This window comes from Hemiscyllium ocellatum, chromosome 37, assembly GCF_020745735.1.
Source record: "Hemiscyllium ocellatum isolate sHemOce1 chromosome 37, sHemOce1.pat.X.cur, whole genome shotgun sequence".
Lineage (NCBI taxonomy): Eukaryota > Metazoa > Chordata > Chondrichthyes > Orectolobiformes > Hemiscylliidae > Hemiscyllium > Hemiscyllium ocellatum.
This window is the reverse complement of record NC_083437.1, coordinates 32,202,454-32,223,609: the sequence shown is the minus strand read 5'-3', so window position 1 is coordinate 32,223,609 and position 21,156 is coordinate 32,202,454. Positions and strand designations below refer to the sequence as shown.

Below are 21,156 nucleotides of genomic sequence, written 5' to 3'. Positions count from 1 at the left end.
AAGATCCTTAAAATAAGAAGTTCTCCGAAGACTGGAATTGCAGTTCAATTTGAAGTGAAAGATAAAGATGTGATCCCGTGCCTTTTTTTCATCTCACCTTCCCTGATTTCTTGCCCACTCCAGCGTGGGGAGCTCCCAACTGGAGCTCAAATGAGTGGAAATTATTTTTAATTATATTGATCAGATCTTGAAATGATTTTCAGCTACCTGACCTCCAGACAGACATTCTGAATTGTGCAGCTATTTTGGATGGAAGTTAAAAATCTCTCCTATCCATCAACAAACATCATTAAAAACAAATTACAGATTATTTGATTATTATATTACCATTTGTGGGAGCTGCTATAAGTAATTTGTGACTATGTTTCCTACATTACAACAATTCAATAAAATACTTCAACAAAGTGCTTTGAGATGACCCAAGTTTCTGAAACATGCAGTATAAAATGCAAGTTTTCATTTTCCTTTCAAACAACTGCAATCCTTTTCAGTTAATCAATCTTCCCTATTACTGCACATTGTGTATTAGGCTGTTCTTTAGGCTCTTCACTCTGAGAAATGAACAGCACACTAATGCAACTTTCCATTAGAATGTCACTGAAGTTTCAGGAGCACATCAGTCACACAGAGAAACAAAGATCAGAGGTGACAAGCTGATTAGCTAGTCTGCATCTCAATGTAGTTAACTATTTTTGGAAATATGTAACATACACTTAGAGATACAATATAGAAAATGAGGTAACTGTTTCTCCCACTAATTGTCCAAGTTAGGCCTTATAGGCAAGCTATTTGGAACAGCAGCTCATTGTTTATATGGTTTGCATCAGTGGTGAGTGCTTTATTTCTTCTGGTGCAATGTTGGTTGCAGATGGTTTCCATTCAAATCTGTTCACAAGTCAAAACATAATGCAGGACAACATGAAATAGCCATTCATAAGGACGAGGAAGTGTTCACATGTCAGATCTTAAAAATTAATATTATTACATCCCTGTATGGAATGTGATCGTAAGTATGAGTGTTCACAAGTCGGATGTTCATAAGTCGGTGACCACTTCATAAGACAGGAGCTAACCCTCCAGTGTAAATGCCAACATTTGTTGCCATGAACACACAGTGGTACCCCTGTCCAGACCTGACTGCCTAAAGACCATCCTTATGCCAGCAAAAAAATATTGATGTTACTGTTAATGAAACCCAAGATATATCACTGACCAGCCTTGAGTGGAGCTGTTGTTTATATTCAAAAAGGGAACTTACGGTAGAGACATCCAGCTTCATTGTTGAGTTGTATCCACCCTGGACAACACTTCAAGACCACCTTAAAGTCCATACTGTAAACCTGTCTGTATGCTGTATAGTATGCAGTCCTGTAAGAAAACCAGATTTATTTAGTAATTCTCAGATCCCTTATCAACTTTTCTGTCAACTAACCATGCTGCCACTGAAAATAAATGTTTGGATTGAAAAGATATGAATTTTTATCACATCTTATTACACCTCTCTGTTATCTCAAAAAGCTTCAGACGTTTTCACACAACAAGTTATGCACTGGAAGGCATTGTCAACTACAACGCTGTGCTGCTGGAGTCACATGTAGGCTAGGTCAGGTAAGGATAGCAGCTTCTTTTACATGAGTGAACCAGATGTGTTTTTTCAACAAATAAACCAACAACAGTTTAATGGTTATCGTTAGACTCTTAATTCCAATTTTTTATTGAATTTATGGCAGGATAAGTACAGTGACTAACTACTTCAATTTGAAAAAGGTGGTCCTCGAGGGTAGTAATATCTGGATTACTCAGAGTGCTATGAGTTACTGAGGGTAGGAATAGGAGGATAGAGCAGATGAATGTGCGACTGAGGAGTTGGTGTATGGGAAAATGGTTCGCATTTTTGGATCATTGGAATATTTTCTGGTGTAGAAGTGACCTGTACAAGAAGGACGGATTGCACCTGAATTGGAAGGGGATTAATACACTGGCAGGGAGATTTGCTAGAGCTGTTCAGGAGGATTTAAATTAGTAAGGTGGGGTGGTGAGACCCAGGGGGATAGTGGGGAAAGAGATCCATCTGAGACTGGTACAGTTGAGAAAAGTGAGTCAAGCAGTCAGGGATAAAGCAGAGAACAAGGTAGGACTAATAAATTAAACTGCAGTTATTTCAATGCAAGGGGCTGAACAGGGAAGGCAGATGAACTGAGGGCATGATTAGGAACATGGGACTGGGAATCATAGCAATTGCAGAAACATGGCTCAGGGATGGACAGGACTGGCAGCTTAATATTCCAGGATACAAATGCTACAGGAAGAACAGAGAGGAAGACAACAGAGGAGGGGAGTGGTGTTTTTGATAAGGGTTGGTGTTACAGCTCTACTTAGGGAGGATACTCCCAGAAATACATTCAGGGAAGTTATTTCGGTGGAACTGAGAAATAAGAAAGGGATCATCACCTTATTGATTGTATTATCGATTCCTTATTAGTCAGCGGGAAATTGAGACACAAATTTGTAAAGAGATTTCATTTATCTGTAAGAATAATAGGGTAAGAAACATAGACTGGGACTGCCCTAGTGTTAAGGGCTTAGATGGAGAGGAATTTGTTAAGTGTGCCTACTAGAGAAGGTGCAAAATTTGACCTACTTTTGGGAAATAAGGCAGGGCAGGTGACTGAGATGTGAGTGGGCGAGCACTTTGGGATCAGCGACCATAATTCTATTAGTTTTATAATAGTGATGGTAAAGGATAGACCAGATCTAAAAGTTGAAGTTTTAAATTGGAGGAAGGCTAATTTTGATGGCATTAGACAAGAATTTTCAAAAGCTGATTGGGGACAGATGTTAAAAATAAAATAATAAGAGTTCAGAGACAGTTAGGGTGAAAGTAAAGGCTGGTAGGTATAGGGAATGCTGGATGACTAAAGAAATTGAGGGTATGGTTAAGAAAAAGGAGGAAGCATAAGTCAGATATAGTCAGGATAGATCAAGTGAATCCTTAGAAGACTATAAAGGCAGTAGGAGTATACTTAAGAGAGAAATCAGGAGGGGAAAAAGGGGACATGAGAGTTAAGGAGAATCCAAAGGGTATTTACAAACACATTAAGGACAAATGGGTAACTAGGGAGAGAATAGGGCCTCTCAAAGATAAGCAAGGTGGTCTTTGTGTGGAGCCGCAGGAGACCGGGAAGAATATCAAATAAATATTTTCCATCAGTGTTTACTGTGGAGAAGGATATGGAAGATATAAAATGTAGGGAAATAGATGGTGACATCTTGAAAAATGTCCATTTTACAGAGGAGGACGTGCTGGATGTCATTTGGATACAGAATTACCTCAAAGATAGAAGACAGAGGGTGGTGGTGAACAGTTGTTTTTCAGACTGGAGGCCTGTGACCTAGTGATATGCCACAAGGATCAGTGCTGGGCCCACTACATTTCATCATTTATATAAACGATTTGCAGATGAACATAGGAGGTATGTTAGTAAGATTGCAGATGACACCAAAATTGGAGGTGTAGTGGACAGCGAAAAAGGTTACCTCAGATTACAATGGAATCTTGATCCGATGGGCCAATGGGCTAAGGAGTGGCAGATGGAGTTTAATTTAGATAAATGCAAGGTGTTGCATTTTGGAAAGCAAATCTTAGCAGGACTTAATGGTAAGGTTCTCGAAACCTTTGCTGATCACCTTGAAGTGCAGGTTCAGAGCTCCTTGAAAGTAGAGTCGCAGGTAAATAGGATAGTGAAGGCGGCATTTGGTATACTTTCCTTTATTGGTCAGAGTATTGAGTATAGGAGTTGGGAGATCATGTTGTAGCTGTACAGGCCATTGGTTAGGCCACTTTTGGAATATTGCATGCAATTCTGGTCTCCTTCCTTTCGGAAGGATGATGTGAAACTTGAAAGGGTTCCGAAAAGATTTACAAGGATGTCGCCAGGGCTGGAGAATTTGAGCTGTAGGGAGAGACTGAATAGGCTGGGGCTGTTTTCCCTGGAGCATCAGAGGCTGAGGGGTGACATTATTGAGGTTTATAAAATCATGAGGGGCATGGATAGGGTAAGTAGACAATTTCTTTTCCCTGGGGAGGGGGAGTCCAGAACTAGAGGGCATAGCTTTAGGATGAGAGGGGAAAGACATAAAAGAGACCTAAGGGGCAACATTTTCATGCAGAGGGTGGTATTTGTGGAATGAGCTGCCAGAGGAAGTGATGGAGGCTCATACAATTGTAACATTTAAAGGGCATCTTGATGGATATATGAATAGGAAGGGTTTGGAGGGATGTGGGCCAGGTGCTGGCAAGTGGGAATGGATTAGGTTGGGAGATCTGGTTGGCATGGACGAGTTGGACCAAAGCATCTGTTTCCGTGACGTACGTCTCTATGACTCTAATAACGTCTGTTAGAGAAGAAAACCTGCCAGCCTTACCTGGTTTGGTGCATATGTTATTTCTGTTCATTCTTACCCATCCTCTAAAATAGTCTAGCAAGTAACTCTTTACCAAAACACAACACTGCATGTTCATAAATTGTTACTTTTAACTGACAACTGGGGATGAGCATTAAATGCCACTGAGGTTGAGGTTCTCAGAATGAATTTTAAAAATTCACCAATTATTTTGTACACACTTGGATCCCATAGCACCAAAGATAATGACTATATATTTTTGGTGGCATTTGCTGAGGTGGGAATGTTGCCCAGGAGAACTCTCTGGTCTTCTTTGAGTATTGCCATTAAATCTGTGACATCTACCTGAACTACAGAAACACGCCTGTCACACTCCCCACTGCCTCAGAGTTGACGTTTAGCCATAGTTTCTGCACTCCTAAAGTGGATTTGAAACTACAACCTTTGCCTGCAGAGATGAGGGTGCTACCAACTGAGCGAGTAACTCTTGTGGCACTTTGTCCTTATCCAGCATCCATATGGATTATTTTACAGAGTAGTCAGGTGACTGCAGTTGGCAGAAACCAAAGCCAATTTTCTCCTCCTTAAGTAAGGCAAACAAAAGGTCATCTAGTATATTTGCCCACTTGAATTCTCTGGCCAGGCCTGTGTATGTGCAGTTTCCCACCCATTCTGGAAAGAATTTTTTCTGGTTTGTTGTGACAATGTATTCAAGCAAGTAAACAGGGTCAGTTTGTGCACAAATGCACATGCATAGCCACAGAAACAGATGTATGCAGTATTACTCAATGAACTGCCATTAGTGGAGACAGGGCTGACTTTTAACTCCTCTCCTGCTGAATAAATAAAAATAGAACTGACAATTAACTAAAAAGAAATCCAAGCATTTACAAATCCCAACGAAGTCTTGGAACTAATAGTTAGTAACAGTTATTGTTGACTGTAGTGGAGAATTATACCTTTCTAGAAGGTTAATGAACCATAGAATGGCTATGGCACAGAAGGAAGCATTCAACTTGTTTTATCTATGCCGGTGGTACGCAGAAGCAACCAAGCAGAGAAGATGACGGGTGGGTATACAGTCGTGTGGAGACTAAATATCCACAAAGGTCAATTAAATCAAATGGCTTGTTTCAAACTGCAGATGCTATTCTTCTGCTCCAAGTTGGGGCATAAGGGAGAACCACTGATGAGTGGAGTTAGTGACTCGCTGAAATATGGCATCATCTAATAAATCCTATCAATTTCCATTTCGGATGCATATTGGATTACTGTTCATTAAAATTGCTGAGGCATGGTGGCTCAGTGGTTAGCACTGCTGCCTCACATCACCAGGGTCCCAGGTTCAATTCTAGCCTCAAGCGACTGTCTATATGGAGTTTGCACATTCTCAATGTGTCAGTGTGGGTTTGCTCCGGTTTCCTCCCACAGTCCAAAGATGTGCAGGTTAGGTGAATTGGCCATGCTGAATTGCCCATAGTGTTATGTGCATTAGTCAGAGGAAAACGGGTCTGGGTGGGTTACTCTTTGGAGGACTGGTTGGGCCGAAGGGCCTGTTTCCACACTGTAGGTAATCTAATCAAACATTGATTTTTCTCTTTGACAGCGAGGAAGGTTACCTCTGATTACAACAGGATCTTGATTAGATGGGCTGAGAAGTGGCAGATGGAGTTTAATTTAGATAAATGCTGCATTTAGGGAAAGCAAACCTTACCAGGACTTATACACTTAATGGTAAGGTCCTAGGGTGTGGCTGAACAAAGAAACCTTGGAGTGCAGGTTCATAGCTCCTTGAAAGTAGAGTCGCAGGTAGATAGGATAGTGAAGAAGATGTTTGGTATGGTTTCTTTAATTGGTCAGAGTACTGAGTAAAGGAGCCGGGAGGTCATGTTGTGGCTGTACAGGACATTGGTTAAGCCACTTTTGGAGTATTGCGTGCAATTCTGGTCTCCTTCCTATTGGAAGGATGTTGTAAAACTTGAAAGGGTTCAGAAAAGATTTATAAGGATGTTGCCTGGGTTGGAGGATTTGAGCTAGAGGGAGAGGCTGAATAGACTGGGCTGTTTTCCCTGGAGCATTGGAGGCTGAAGGGCGACCTTATAAAGGTTTATAAAATCATGAGGGGCATGGATAGGATAAATAGACAAAGTCTTTTCCCTGGAGTGGGGGAGTCCAGAACTAGAGGGCATAGGTTTACGGTGAGAGGAGAAAGATATAAAAGAGATCTAAGGGACAACGCTTTGACACAGAGGATGGTACGTGTCTGGAATGAGCTGCCAGAGGAAGTAGTGGAGGCTGGTACATTTGCAACATTTAAAAGGCATTTGAGTGGGTATATGAATAGGAAGGGAGTGTGGTGCTGAAAAAGCACAGAAGGTCAGACAGCATCCGAGGAGTAGGAAAATTGATGTTTTGGGCAAAAGCCCTTCATCAGGAATGAGGCTGAGAGCCTTAGGGGTGGACAGATCGATCGGAGGGAGGTGAGGCTGGGGGAGAGGTAGCTGAGAGCGCAATAGGTGAATGGATGTGGGGGTAGAGATGATAGGTTGGAGAGGAGAGTGGAGTGGATAGGTGAGAAGGAAGATGGACAGGTGAGATGGGTCATGAGGACAGTGCTGAGCTGGAAGGTTGGAACTGGGATAAGGTGGGGGGAGGGGAAAAGAGGAAACTGGTCACCTGTCCATTTTCCTTCCCACCTATCCGTTCCACTCTCCTATCTGACCCATCACCTTTACCCCACCTCCATCCACCTATTGCACTCTCAGCTACCTCCCCCCCCAGCCCCAACCCCCTCCCATTTATCTCTCCACCCCCGAGGCTCCCAACATCATTTCTGATTAAGGTTTTTCGCCCAAAACCTTGATTTCCTGCTCCTCGGATGCTGCCTGACCTGCTGTGCTTTTCCAGCACCACACTCTCGACTCTAATCTCCAGCATCTGCAGACCTCACTTTCACTAAAATGAATAGGAAGGTTTAGAGGGATATGTGCCACCTTCTGGCAGGTGGGACTAGATTGGGTTGGGATATCTGGTTGGCATGGACGAGTTGGACCAAAGGATCTGTTTCTGAGCTGTACATTTCTATGACTCTATAACGCAAACTGAAGTAAACATTGACTGCGTATGAGTATCAAAGGGTAGTTCCCAGTTATGCCATCCCATGTACTTCCACAATCTCTATTACAAATATTAACTTATTAATTGAAATTTATTTAATTAAATTTGCCCCCACATTTGAATGCATGTCACTCAATCATTATCCACGCCTTCAGGATTTCTAGATCAGTAAGACAGGGGTATAGTCGCATAGTGGTTAAGTCAGTGAACAGTGAGTGAACAACCTTAATAGAGTAAACAAACCTCAACTGTGCATAATATTTTCAACCTTCAGCATCCCTCCACTATGTACAGTAGATCAGCCAATGTTTCTACTCTTGATCTATCAGTAATAGAGAGAGACATTTTTATGGAGGTGAAAAATGTGTTGCTGGAAAAGCGCAGCAGATCAGGTAACATCCAAGGAGCAGGAGAATCGACGTTTTGGGCATAAGCCCTTCTTCAGGAATGAGAACAGTGTGCCAAGCAGGCTAAGATAAAAGGTAGGGAGGAGGGACTATGTACTGCATGGCTGCTACGTTCAAGTGTGCAGCCCATCAATGTTTTGCAAATGGCTGTGTACATCTGCTAATTTAAAGCAGCTAATGTGTGAGTAGTCTGTGTAAGAACTCTAGAGTTGCTGTCTGGCTGGGCAGCTTACTGGGAACATTGCCAATGATCCCTGGTTGGAAATGTGTAAGATGTTGGCAGAATCAGTTTTAGTTACCTGACCATCTTGCTAACACCTAACTTTTACAAGTCCCACACAAAGAAAGCACACTTAGGGGAGATAGAAAGAGGAGGGGCAGTTATAATTGTATTATAATCAACCAGTTCAAAGATGTTAGTACATACCTCTGCAGCAGGTGGGACTTGAACCCAGGTCTCGTGATTCAGAGGTACGTACATTACTACAAGAGCCCCCAATTATAGTCTAAATGGGAGAAGGATCTGTATCCTATCATAAGGCAATATCTTCAGAAAAATATGAGAAAAAACTTCTGTAAAAATTTTCCATTAACAACAATTTATAACGCAGTCCATAGGCGCCAGCTCAAAATGGAATTGGAATCTTTAATTTCTGTTCATTGAACTAATTGGATTTAGCTGTTGACTTGAATGATAACACTGTGGTTACATACCTTCTCTCTTGTCCCACGCACCACTTCTGTCTTTCACACCCTTGTTTCCAGACTTTAACCATCCGAGTGAAGGCCTGAACACATGGCTGCCTGTGGCCAATCATCATCACCTCCCTCTCTGCACAAACATTGGGCCTAAACAAGGGAGAGTTAAACAATATTTAATTGTATAAACTATATTCAGACAAACATACAACAATGAAGGGCAGAAACACACCAACTGTTCCATCAAACTTGCCTCATAGCTTACGATGCCTAATGTACTATAAATAGCCACTTCTGAACCGTCACAGAGGAAAAAATAGGACCAATAGTGTGGATTAGTAAAGCTAGAAAATTCCTCTGCAATATCTTCAGGCAATCAAAACTAAGGATGAAGATTGACCAACGAGCTGTTATTTGTAAAGACAGCTACCTTCAATATAACACGAGGGCTCTCTGTTTCAGTGTCAGCATCCCTACCTCTGAGCCAGCAGGTGCAGATTCAAGTTCCATCTGTTCCAGAACATGTGATGAAATTTCTGAACAGATTGATTTAGAAGAAAAAGTCAATTGGAGGCGTAGTGGACAGAGAAGAGTACAACGGGACCTTGATCAGATGGGCCAATGTGTTGAAGAGTGGCAGATGGAGTTTAATTTAGATCAGTGATTCTCAACCATTTTTTGGCTGTGGTCCCCCTGGGAGCTCTTCTCAGGTTCCAGGGACCCATTTTTAAATAGAGATACAACATAAACAAAGAGACATGCTGATCTTCAGATAATGAGTTATGACAATAATGGATGCGAGAACCTTTGATTGAATACGCTGACTCGGTGCAGTCTGATTTTCGACTGTCTCTGAAGTGAGGCTGCATGGGAGGAGCTTAAACAATTAATTTACTGGGTGTGCCAAATTCAAACAGTGTGTTGGAAAGATATTATAAATAGGAAGGAAACTATTGACTCCAATGAAGGTTGTTGCTTGGGTATTACATCAGTTCAGTTACCTGGGTCCCCATAAACCCTTGGGGCTTCCCTTCTCACAGTTTTCAGTCTGTGTCCCCCTTCAAATGTGCTAGGGCCCATAAGGGGGCCATATGACCCCTACTGAGAATGGCTGATTTAGATAAAATGTGTAGTGCTGCATCTTGGAAAGGCAAATCAGGGCGGGACTTAAATGGTAAGGTCCAGGGGAGTGTTGCTGAACATAGAGATCTTGGAGTGCAGGTTCATAGTTCCTTGAAAGTGGAGTCCCAAGACAGGATGGTAAAGATGGCAATGGTATGCTTGCCTTTATTAATCAGTGCATTGACAATGGGAGTTGGGAGGTTGTGCTATGGCTGTATAAAATATTGGTTCGACCACTTTTGGAACGTTGTGTGCAATTCTGGTCTCCCTGCTGTAGATAGGATATTGTGAAACATGACAGGGTTCAGAAAAGATTTACAAGGACGTTGCCAGGATTGGACGTTTTGAGCTGTAGGGAAAGGGTGAAGAGGTTGGGGTTATTTTCCCTGGACCATCAGAGGCTGAGAGGTGACTTTTAGAGGTTTATAGAATCATGAGGGGCCTGGATAGGATGAATAGCCAAGTTCTTTTCCCCAGGGTGGTGGTGGTGGTAGTGGTGGGTGGGGAGTCCAAAGCACAGCTGGTCAGGAACATCTGAGGAGCAGGAGAGTCGAAGCTTCGAGCATCTGTAGTCCCCGCTTTCTCCGAGTTAAAGTGAGATAGGCAAGATTTAAAAGGGACCAAAGGGGCAACCTTTTCATTCAGAAGGTTGTGCATGTATGGAATGAGGAAGTAGTAAAGGCTGGTACAATTACACTATTTAAGAGGCAATCTGGAAGGGTGGATGAAGAGGAAGGGTTTAGAGGGATAGGGGCCAAATTCTGACAAATGGGACAAGATTTGTTTAGGATATTTGATTGGCATGGGCGAGTTGGACCGAAGGGTCTGTTTCCATGGTGTACAGTACAGCTCTAATTTAATGCTATCCTTACCCTAAAAGCCAGTCCAACCGAATGTAATACTGAGACTTGGCAACCAAGGCACCAGCCAGAAATACATTACAGAGCCTCACTACACTCAGACCATGTTAGTTCCTTCCCCAGCAATCCACAATCCTTCTCCAAGCTTCTTGGTCGCAGACAGCAGGATGCAAATGTTTCTCTCTCAGACAATAAAGTATGTTTTACTTCGTGGGATGATTCAGGAAGTAGATTCAAGGAAGGGTAATTTCACTATTGCAGGATGACTGGGCCACTTAGGTTTCTGCTCTCAAAAGAAAAGCTACATTTCTTGGATTTCTACATGGAGGATACAATCCCAATTTTTCCACATTAACAATTTAACAAAATATACCACAGTCAGCCTTGCTCTCGCAAGTGATAACAATGAGCTATTGAGAAATGGCTTGAAGGTAGAGGACAGGAGACCTGTGACCAGCAGCGTGCCACAAGGATCGATGCTGGGTCCACTGCTTTTCGTCATTTATATAAATAATTTGGAAGTGAACATAGGAGGTATTGGTTAGTAAGTTTGTAGATGACACCAAAATTGGAGGTGTAGTGGACAGCAAAGAAGGTTACTGCAGAGTACAGATGGGCCAATGGGACGAGAAGTGGCAGATGGAGTTTAATTCGGGGTATATGAACAGGAAGGGTTTAGTGGAATAGGGGCCAAATGCAACTAGATTAGTTTAGGATATCTGGTTGACATGGACAAGTTGGACTGAAGGGTCTGTTTCCGTGCTGTACATCTCTATGATTCTAGATAAATGTGAAGTATTGCATTTTGGAATGGCAAATCAGGGTAGGACTTATATCCTTCATCCTGGGGAGTGTAGCTGAACAAAGGCACCTTGGAGTGCAGGTTCATAGTTCCTTTAAAGTGAAGTCCTAGGTAGACAGGTTAGTGATGAAGGCATTTGGTATGTTTGTCTTTATTGTTCAGTACACTGAGTATAGAAGTTGGGAGGTCATGTTGCGACCGTACAGTGGTTAGGCCACTTCTCGAATACTGCGTGCAATTCTGGTCTCCCTAGGAAATATGTTGTGAAACTCGATAGGGTTCATACAAGATATACAAGAATGTTGCCATGGTTGGATACCTCAAACGAGATATAGGGATAGGCTAAATAGGCTGAGACGTCAGAGGCTGAGGGGTGACCTTATAGAGGTTTACAAAATCATGAGGGGCATGGATAGGATAAACAGACAAAGTCTTTTCCCTGGGGTGGGGGGGGAGATATTCCTGATGAAGGGCTATTGCCCAAAACATCGATTTTCCTGCTCCTCGAATGCTGTACTTTTCCAGTACCATTCTAATCTTGACTCTAATTTCCAGCATCTGCAGTCCTCACTTTCATCGAATAAGATAAAATAGGCAATGGTGAGTCAATTTTACATCTATCAAATTTTACCTGTATTAACTTCATTAAGATTCCATTCAAAACAGACTGCTAAATAGCTATCATCCACTTTACTGCATAAAGTCAAGATCTGGCCCATTATCTTATTCAACAATACATTCTAGGAGATTCACATTTGAATTCTGGATGACTAACAGGTTGAAATATCTCTCCACAGTCAAATAAACTGGTGTCATTCACACACATGACAATGGGCACTTGGCTGAGGATTTGAAAGTGTGAGCATTGGACATGGCAGCAGCACAGCTCATTTACAACAAAAAAGTTAGAGGAACAAATTTAAAACCATCAGTCTATCAAACTTATGTCACTTTTAGAACTGTGTGATCTCATGCCAGCCAGTTCTACGCTAGATTCATCTCAAGACGCCAACCTCTATAATTAGAGGTCGAGTTGGAATTCCTGAAATGCAGATCTTCTCCTGCAGGCTATGGGCTTTCCTAACATTGATTAGAAAGTAGACAGAGCATCTGGAATCTGTCTACCTGAGCACTAAGGTGTTTAAAAGTAAATATTTTTGGTCAGGCTTACATCCGATTCAAAAATCAAACCTGCATCAGAATTACATTCTGCATTCCATTCAGAAGTAAATGCCTCCTTGATAGGCAATCATTAAAATTAGAATTGTCAATACAAGATAGGTTCTCATAAATCTAATAGGGAATTCAAAAGAAATGGTTTGCCAGAGAGTGGTTAAAATGCAGATCTTCGTATACAAGTACCTGACAGAAAAGAGGGCAAGTTGAAAAGGTCAAATAAAGAAGGTTGGGAGGACATTCGTGTTTAGCATAACCACCGGCCTGGATCAGTTGGGCTGAATATAGAAAGTGTTGAGAGTGAGGTGCTGGAAAAACACAGCAGGTCAGGCAGCATCCAAGGAGCAGGGGAGTCAACGTTGCGGGCAAGATCTCATTCCTGATGAAGCGCTCTTGCCCTAAACATAGATTCTCCTGCTCCTCGGATGCTGCCTGACCCACTGTGTTTTTCCAGCACCCCACTCTCGACTCTGAACTCCAGAATCTGCAGTCCTCACTTTCTCCTGGTAGAAAGTGTTAACTACCAGCACAAACAATTGCTCCACCTGACTTCCCAAAACTATCAGGAATCCCAGACAACCTAATTAGGGTGAGGAGCAACAGAGTCCTGAGAAAGAAACCTAACATTCCATCCAAGTCTCAACACTTTCATCTTCATAGTTTGCTTCTAGGCCAAGTCTCAACAGGCTGCTCAAGTTACTCTAGTTGGCTAAGAAGAGCTTGCTAGTGGCTTCCCAATTTCAAGCATTAAATCTGTAGTGAACAAGATACAATAGGCAAGAAGACTGGGGGAAGAATCAGCAGGAATGTGGTAGCATTACATGTTAAACTAATATGTACCTGGTCAACAGATCTGCAGAAAGGAACCCTCAATGAGAGGTGATTAACCCTTTGAATACTGATCATTAACAGCCACCAGACCTTGTTTTCCTTCAGCCATTTCTTAGATGTTCTAATCTCAGCTCCAAAAATCAAACTAGGCAACAAAACAGACTTCTAGTAATAGCCCTCAACAACTATCTACTCAGAGAGAGAGTGAGCTGTTGAGAATAATAGGGAGGCACTTAATTTCCCAGCAGAGTTGACATGGCAATTCCTTGTGAGACATTTATGGATGATCAAGTGTAAGTGAAAGAATGTAATTTTTCAGAAATATGTAAGTTAAATATAAAAATCTAAGGAATTTATCTTGGTTCAGGTTACAAAGGTCACTTTTTCACACTGGTGCACGAGATTAAGAAATTCTAACAGATTATACACAAAATGCATTTTTCAGTTATCTGAAAAACAGAATACACCCCAATGAATTGACCCTCCCCTTACATATCTGAATAGATTTTTACTGTTCGCAATTTTAAAGCTCTGCAATGAATTCAATTTATAAAAGTGGCTGCAACTACACATGTCAAACATCTACACGACACTGCAATTCACTTGCCATAGTCCAAGAAAATAAATTCTCCACAGTCTCTGAGTTCACTGGAACTTGGAGATTACATTTATTGAATCTTCCTGATTATATATCATCATTCAGTAAGTACATAGTTTGTTAAACACTGCACAACATTGTTAGTATGTGTCAAGCCACCTTGTTAGTTTTAATGCAGCAGCAAACACTGAAACTGTGTAGGAAATGTACCCTCTAGTGTTAGAACACAAAAAGGCATTGGCCAGTTCTAAATAGAGCAAGCAAATGGAATAGGCCACTCAGTCCTTTGAGGCTGCTCCACCATTCAAAGACATCATGGCTGATCTGATTTGACCTCAGCTTTACATTCCAGCATATGCCCAATGATCTTTCATCCCCTTGGTAATGAACTCTACCTATTACTGCTTTACAAATATTTAAATATTCTACACCGACACTTTTTTGAGGAAACAAATTCCAAGGACCCTCAATCCTCAAAAAATATTTCATCATCTCTATTTTAAAGTTTTTTTAAAAAATGTAGGACCCCTAGTTCTGGATTCTCCCACATGAGGAAACACCTACCCAGTCAAGTACTCAGAATGTTCTGCTTCAATTAAGTCACTTCTGACTGTTCTAAACTCCAGACGTAGGCTGTCTAACCTTTCCTCATAAGGCTATCCACTTATTCCAAGTATTAATTTGGTTTTCCTCCTCTGTACTAATTTATATACCTCTACTAAAGCACTAACCCTCACCATTTCAAAATCACAATTGTCGCTCCCCATCCAAAAACCTGCATTCTCAGGAATTCCTATCTTATCATCCACCATTATTCCTGTCCAAGGACTTTGAATGTGCTGTTGTTACTCAGATTCATGTCTGATTACTTAGCAACTTGCTGTCATAATGCTTTTAATCCCCAGAGGACCAAAGGCTAAACAGAAGTTACGAATTACATTATTTTTGTGACTATGATTGTTATGTATTGTTCCTTCTTGTCCTTGACCATCCTGCAGTCCAATTTAACTAGCAACATCATACTCCTCCAATGCCCCGCATCTGTGCCCTAGTTTGACAGAATTGCCTTTATTTGGATTTACACTTGGATATCTAACAAATATAGGAACACGATTGGCCCATTCAGTTCCTCAACCTTGATCTGCATTCAAATAAAGCTATGCTGATCAATATTTTAATTCCATCTACCCAACTTAGCTCGACATCCCTTAACATGCTCTCCTAACAAAATACGGGGTCTTGTGGTGCATTCCTGCCTCCGAGCCAAACTCTCCAGGGTCATGTTCCAATACATGACCTTATGGCTAAGGCCAATTATAACAAGGCCAAATAGGTTAATTATCAACTTCTAAATCCTTCCAATACACACACTAATGGGTGGTGGTAAAAACAGGAGATTTTCCCTGGTCAGCCACGTGATGGAAAAGGAATTTGAGCTTCTACCATTATTATCCTTCGGTCCAGACCACAACATGTTTGCTAAACTACGTGTCGCCATAGTAACTCAGACATCAACAAAGAGAGAGAGGTTGAAAGCATTTCCAGCAATAGCTATTCTCTCCACTTCAATATTGTAATGTCAGGAATCATCCAATGAACTTACTTTGGTCCCCTCCTGTTCAATAATCAGCTCTTTGGTAACACTGTCCATAAATATGGGAACAGTTTGAACACATGCACTATTTCACCCCACCAACCTCTGGATACACTGCATCATCCTCTGCCACTTCTGCCATCTACAAACAGGCTCCACCACTAGAGATATATTTCCCTCCCTACCCCTATCTGCATTTTGGAGAGACCGTTCTCTCCACCACTCCCTTCTCAGGTCCACACCTCTCACCAATCCACCCTCCCCTCCTGGCACCTTCCCCTGCCATCATAAAAAGTGCAAAACCTGCACCCATACCTCCCTCCTCACCTCTGTCCAAGGCCCCAAAAGATCCTTCCACATCCAATAGAAATTTACCTGTGTTTCCACACACATCAGGCAACCACCTGATGAAGGAGTAGTTTTCCGAAAGCTAGTGTGCTTAAACCTGTTGGACTATAACCTGGTGTTGTGAGATTTTTAACTTTGTCCACTACATTGGGGAGACAGGATGCCGACTTGTGGATCGTTTCAGAGAAAATCTCTGGGAAACCTGCACTAACCAATCCCACCATCCTGTGGCTGAACATTTTAACTGACCCTCCCAGTCCGCCAAGGACATGGAGATTCTAGGGCTTCTCCATTGCCAAACCCTAGCCACCCGATGCCTGGAGGAAGAACACCTCATCTTCCACATGGGGATCCTCCAACCACATGGGATCAATGTGGATTTCACCAGTTCCCCAATTCCCCTGCCCACCACCTTATCCTAGTCCCAACCTTCCAACTCGGCACTGCTCTCTTGAACGGTCCTACCTGTCCATCTTCCTTCCCATCTATTTGCTCCACCCTCTTGTCCAAACCCATCAATTTCATCCCCATTTTCATCCACCTATCACATTCCCAGCTACCTTCACCCCAGCACCACTTCCCTCCCATTTGTCTCTCAGCCCCCTTTGCCCACATATCTCATTCCTGATGAAGGGCTAATGCCTGAAACGTCTATTCCCCTGCTCCTCAGATTGTGCCTGATCCAGCACCACACTCTTCTACTCTGATCTCCAGCATCTGCAATCCTCAATTTCTCCTATGCACTATTTATAGACTGTTCTACCTCTCTAAACAATTTGTATGTTTTCTATATTAGAAGGCTGCAAATGCAAAATAGAAATGGTGTGGAAGAGTCAGCGTTGGACTGGGGTGAACAAAGTTAAAAATCATACAAAACCAGGTTATAGTCCAAGAGCTTTATTTGGAAGTACTAGCTTCTGAAAGCTAGTGCTTCTAAATAACCTTTTTGGATTATAACCTGGTGTTGTGTGTTTTTTAATTTAGCAAAATAGAAAGGGCAACTTGACCAACAAAATAGAGGCAAAAACGTTTCACCCTGTTTTTTATGGTGATGTTTCACAGTGCAACCCCACCACAGATGCAATGCATTGAGCAGCAAGGCCTGGAATTCCTTTTTTTTAAAGCAAAAATCAACGAGAAAGTTGCATTTTTGTGAACTCTCAACTAACAAATCAACTTTAAAATGTGTGATTACTGACACAGCAATTTTACTCATGGTTCAGAGAATGTTTTCCTGTTTCTCATTCATTCCCTTCCTCACCTGATTTGATCTGCACATCAGATTTACATGGGATCTTATTCCATAAACTGTAATCTGGAAATACACAGGTGGGGTGGGAGGAATAAAAATTACAAAATATTTTACACCAGATAGTGAAGAGGAAACTTTTGGATCCATTTGAAAACAAATAACAATGGTTCACACGAGATTTATGTTACAGTCCAAGTTCACTGTGTCAACCCAATATATTTGTTGCCAAGCCCTCCGCATATACTTGATGTGTCTGTTGTATTGAGTTACAAGTCTGACAGATGCAATAATATTTTTCCTCTGCACAAAATAGCAGAACATTAACTTGAGCTACTGAGTTCCAGTCCATTACTAATCCCTTTTATCTCAAATCAGGTAGGTAAACTAGCCTCTTGCTGGTCTCTTTATGGTAACCCAGGTACAACTGCAGTCAATCGGCACACAGCAAGATTCCGCAATAATACTGTGAAACCAAATATATCATCTGATTTAAGGTGTTGATTGGGGGATAAATATTAGTCAAGAAAATTGAGTCTTCTTTTTGAGATGTTGACAGGAGATCTACTACATCCCCCTATTAGGTAAAAACAATGACTGCAGATGCTGGAAACCAGATTCTGGATTAGTGGTGCTGGAAGAGCACAGCAGTTCAGGCAGCATCCGAGGAGCAGTAAAATCGACATTTTGAGCAAAAGCCCTTCATCACGAATAAAGGCAGAGAGCCTGAAGGGTGGAGAGATAAGCTAGAGGAGGGTGGGGGTGGGGAGAAAGTAGCATAGAGTCCAGTAGGTGAATGGGGGAGAGGATGAAGGTGATAGGTCAGGGAGGAGGGTGGAGTGGATAGGTGGAAAAGAAGATAGGCAGGTAGGACAAGTCATGGGGACAGTGCTGAGCTGGAAGTTTGGAACTATGGTGAGGTGGGGGAAGGGGAAATGAGGAAACTGTTGAAGTCTACATTGATGCCCTGGGGTTGAAGTGTTCCGAGTGAGGGAGCAGCAGTGAAGGAGGCCCAGGACATCCATGTCCTCGGCAGAGTGGGAGGGGGAGTTGAAATGTTGGGCCACAGGGCGATGTGGTTGATTGGTGCGGGTGTCTCGGAGATGTTCCCTAAAGTGCTCTGCTAGGAGGCGTCAGTCTCCCCAGTGTAAAGGAGACCGCATCGGGAGCAATGGATACAATAAATGATATTGGTGGATGTGCAGGTAAAACTTTGATGGACGTGGAAGGCTCCTTTAGGGCCTTGGATGGAGGTGAGGGAGGAGGTGTGGGCGCAAGTTTTGCAATTCCTGCGGTGGCAGGGGAAGGTGCCAGGATGGGAGGGTGGGTTGTTGGGGGGCCTGGACCTGACCAGGTAGTCATGGAGGGAACGGTCTTTGTGGAAGGCGGAAAGGGGTGGGGCGGGAAATATATCCCTGGTGGTGGGGTCTTTTTGGAGGTGGCAGAAATGTAGGCGGATGATTTGGTTTATGCGAAGATTGGTAGGGTGGAAGGCGAGCACTAGGAGCGTTCTGTCCTTGTTACGGTTGGAGGGGTGGGGTCTGAGGGCGGAGGTGCGTGATGTGGACGAGATGCATTGGAGGGCATCTTTAACCATGTGGGAAGGGAAAGTGCGGTCTCTAAAGAAGGAGTGTTCTGTGGTGGAACTGGTCCTCCTGGGAGCAGATACAGCGGAGGCGGAGGAATTGGGAATACGGGATGGCATTTTTGCAAGAGGTAGGGTGGGAAGAGGTGTAATCCAGGTAGCTGTGGGAATCGGTGGGTTTGTAAAAAATGTCAGTGTCAAGTCGGTTGTCATTAATGGAGATGGAAAGGTTCAGGAAGGGGAGGGAGGTGTCAGAGATGGTCCAGGTAAATTTCAGGTCAGGGTGGAATGTGTAGGTGAAGTTGATGAATTGCTCAACCTCCTCGCGGGAGCACGAGGTGGCGTTAATGCAGTCATCAATGTAGCGGAGGAAGAGGTGGGGAGTGGTGCCTGTGTAATTACAGAAGATGGACTGTTCTACATAGCCAACACAGAGACAGGCATAGCTGGGGCCCATATGGGTGCCCATATGGCCTGCCCTTTGGTCTGGAGGAAGTGGATCCTACATCCAGCTATTACTTTGTCAGTTCAGATAATTCTTGTTTTAAGTGCCCAGTCAGGTGCTCTCTGCAACCCCCAAATGCTACCAGGAGAGGCGTTTACTGTCTCCGGATCTCACGAATAAGGTTCGTTCTGAGGACCCTATATTTTGTTACACAATGATACTCCCAGTCAAATTTGATGTTAAATCAACTGGTTAAAAATCATTTTTTCAATAATTCTTTTTAAAAACAAAAACTGACAAAATGTCAAACCATCATTTATTATTCCTTTCGTTGCTGTTCGACGTGCCGCATATTTGCACATCCCGTTTACAGTCTGGGTTACAACTCCTGCAGAGGGTGAGTTTGGCTGGGATGAACCCTCCACGGTTATATATCCTGCCCTCACTCACAACGGACAGTGGAGAATGGCCATTTGGGCAAAATACAGGCGAGCATTTTGAAGATCCGAGAGAGGAATAGCACATTCTGAAGAGGACACACAACTGGAGTCAAAGTAATTTCATTCAAAAACAGAAGTATCGAAGAATTAGAAACATGCCTTTAAAAAACCCCTTCATAGAAAACGTCACAAAATATCGGGAAAATGTAACACAAGTAGCGACCGAGGAACTTCTTCAGAAGGTTACTAATTTTCTTCATTAACTTTCTTGAAGGGGATTCTTGAACATATGGAATTGGGAGAAAATGGATGGCATTTTCGAACCACCGACACGTGCATAATGGGCCGAATGGCCACCTGTGCTCTATAATTCTATGAAACCATAAAATAATTGGCCGAAATTCACCAGGACCGAATCCATCATCGCCTCCTCCCCGGCCCCTACCGCATGTTCCAATTGTATTAAACATAGATTTTTAGACTATGTTTCTGACCAGCAAATAGCCAGTATGACTGTTTTAATCAGAAACGACCACTCTCCGACTTACACACTTAAAAGGAGCATATCAATATTCAAATCAGGCTGGTAAATATAAATGTGAAGATTCCTGAAAACATTTAAGCCAGCAAGAGATGTGAAATATTGTCAGATTTAAAATCGGTACTTACATGTGACTCTGGAGTGTTCCCGAACTCAGAGCTGAGGTCACAGCAACAAACAACACGCAGACACTTGCTGGCACTTGGTCCATTGTTTTTGGCGTGCAGTTTATGGCACTTGTATCTCAGTTTTAAACAGACTGTTAAAATGCCGGTTCCTTCTGCTCGGGAACATACAGAATTGCAAAATGTTCTCAAACGACGGAAACAAAAATAGTCAGTTGCTACTCAGTGTAAACTTCAGACAGATCTCACACACACCTTTTCAGAGGAATTCAATTTTTTTTCTGAAACTTTATGGAATGTTGATTTTGTGGGGATTTTTTTTTGTTTTCCTTTCATTAAAAACCGCTCACAACTATTTTTTTAAAAAAGGCTAAATAGACGATTTTAACAGATTCAGCATTCTCGGATTATTGGTAGCAGGGATATTTAATTCAAAATACCCTTAGACGATCAACAATTAAAGATGCAACTTCGATCGTCACTGTGACTTTGCAACAGCTCAAATGGAAAGGTGTCAAGGATAGATAAATATTCTCACACACAAGCCTGATTCTGCTAAGCTGCAGTAACTAAAATACATCCAGCACTGTAGCCCATCCGACTAGCATCCACGCTGGAGGAGTGGTTTTCACTCAGACGCACCCCCTTTCAGCCACTCGGCAAATTCCACCCCCGTCACTCCCCCTCCTCTACGCCTCCCCAAACCCAAACCTCACTTAAAATTATTGAAATCTGAGGAGGAAGGACGATTCAGCCCAATCCAAGTGCCTTCATATTGGTTTATGTAATTACACTGGATTAAAACAAAGTGCA

General features: G+C 42.5%; 1 protein-coding gene across 1 annotated transcript in view; it reads right to left on the bottom strand.

The window, feature by feature from the left end:
• The window catches only part of LOC132833825 (multiple epidermal growth factor-like domains protein 6), a 427,573-nt gene extending 406,926 nt beyond the window's left edge, over positions 1-20,647 (bottom strand). The window contains exons 1-3 of the mRNA XM_060852450.1: positions 20,347-20,647; positions 8,643-8,777; positions 1,259-1,368 (exon numbers count right to left, since the gene is read on the bottom strand). Coding sequence (XP_060708433.1) covers positions 1,259-1,368; positions 8,643-8,777; positions 20,347-20,429 — 328 coding nt within the window. The 5' untranslated portion in view covers positions 20,430-20,647. The remainder of the gene's footprint in view (positions 1-1,258; positions 1,369-8,642; positions 8,778-20,346) is intronic.
• Between the last annotated feature and the right edge of the window lie 509 nt (positions 20,648-21,156).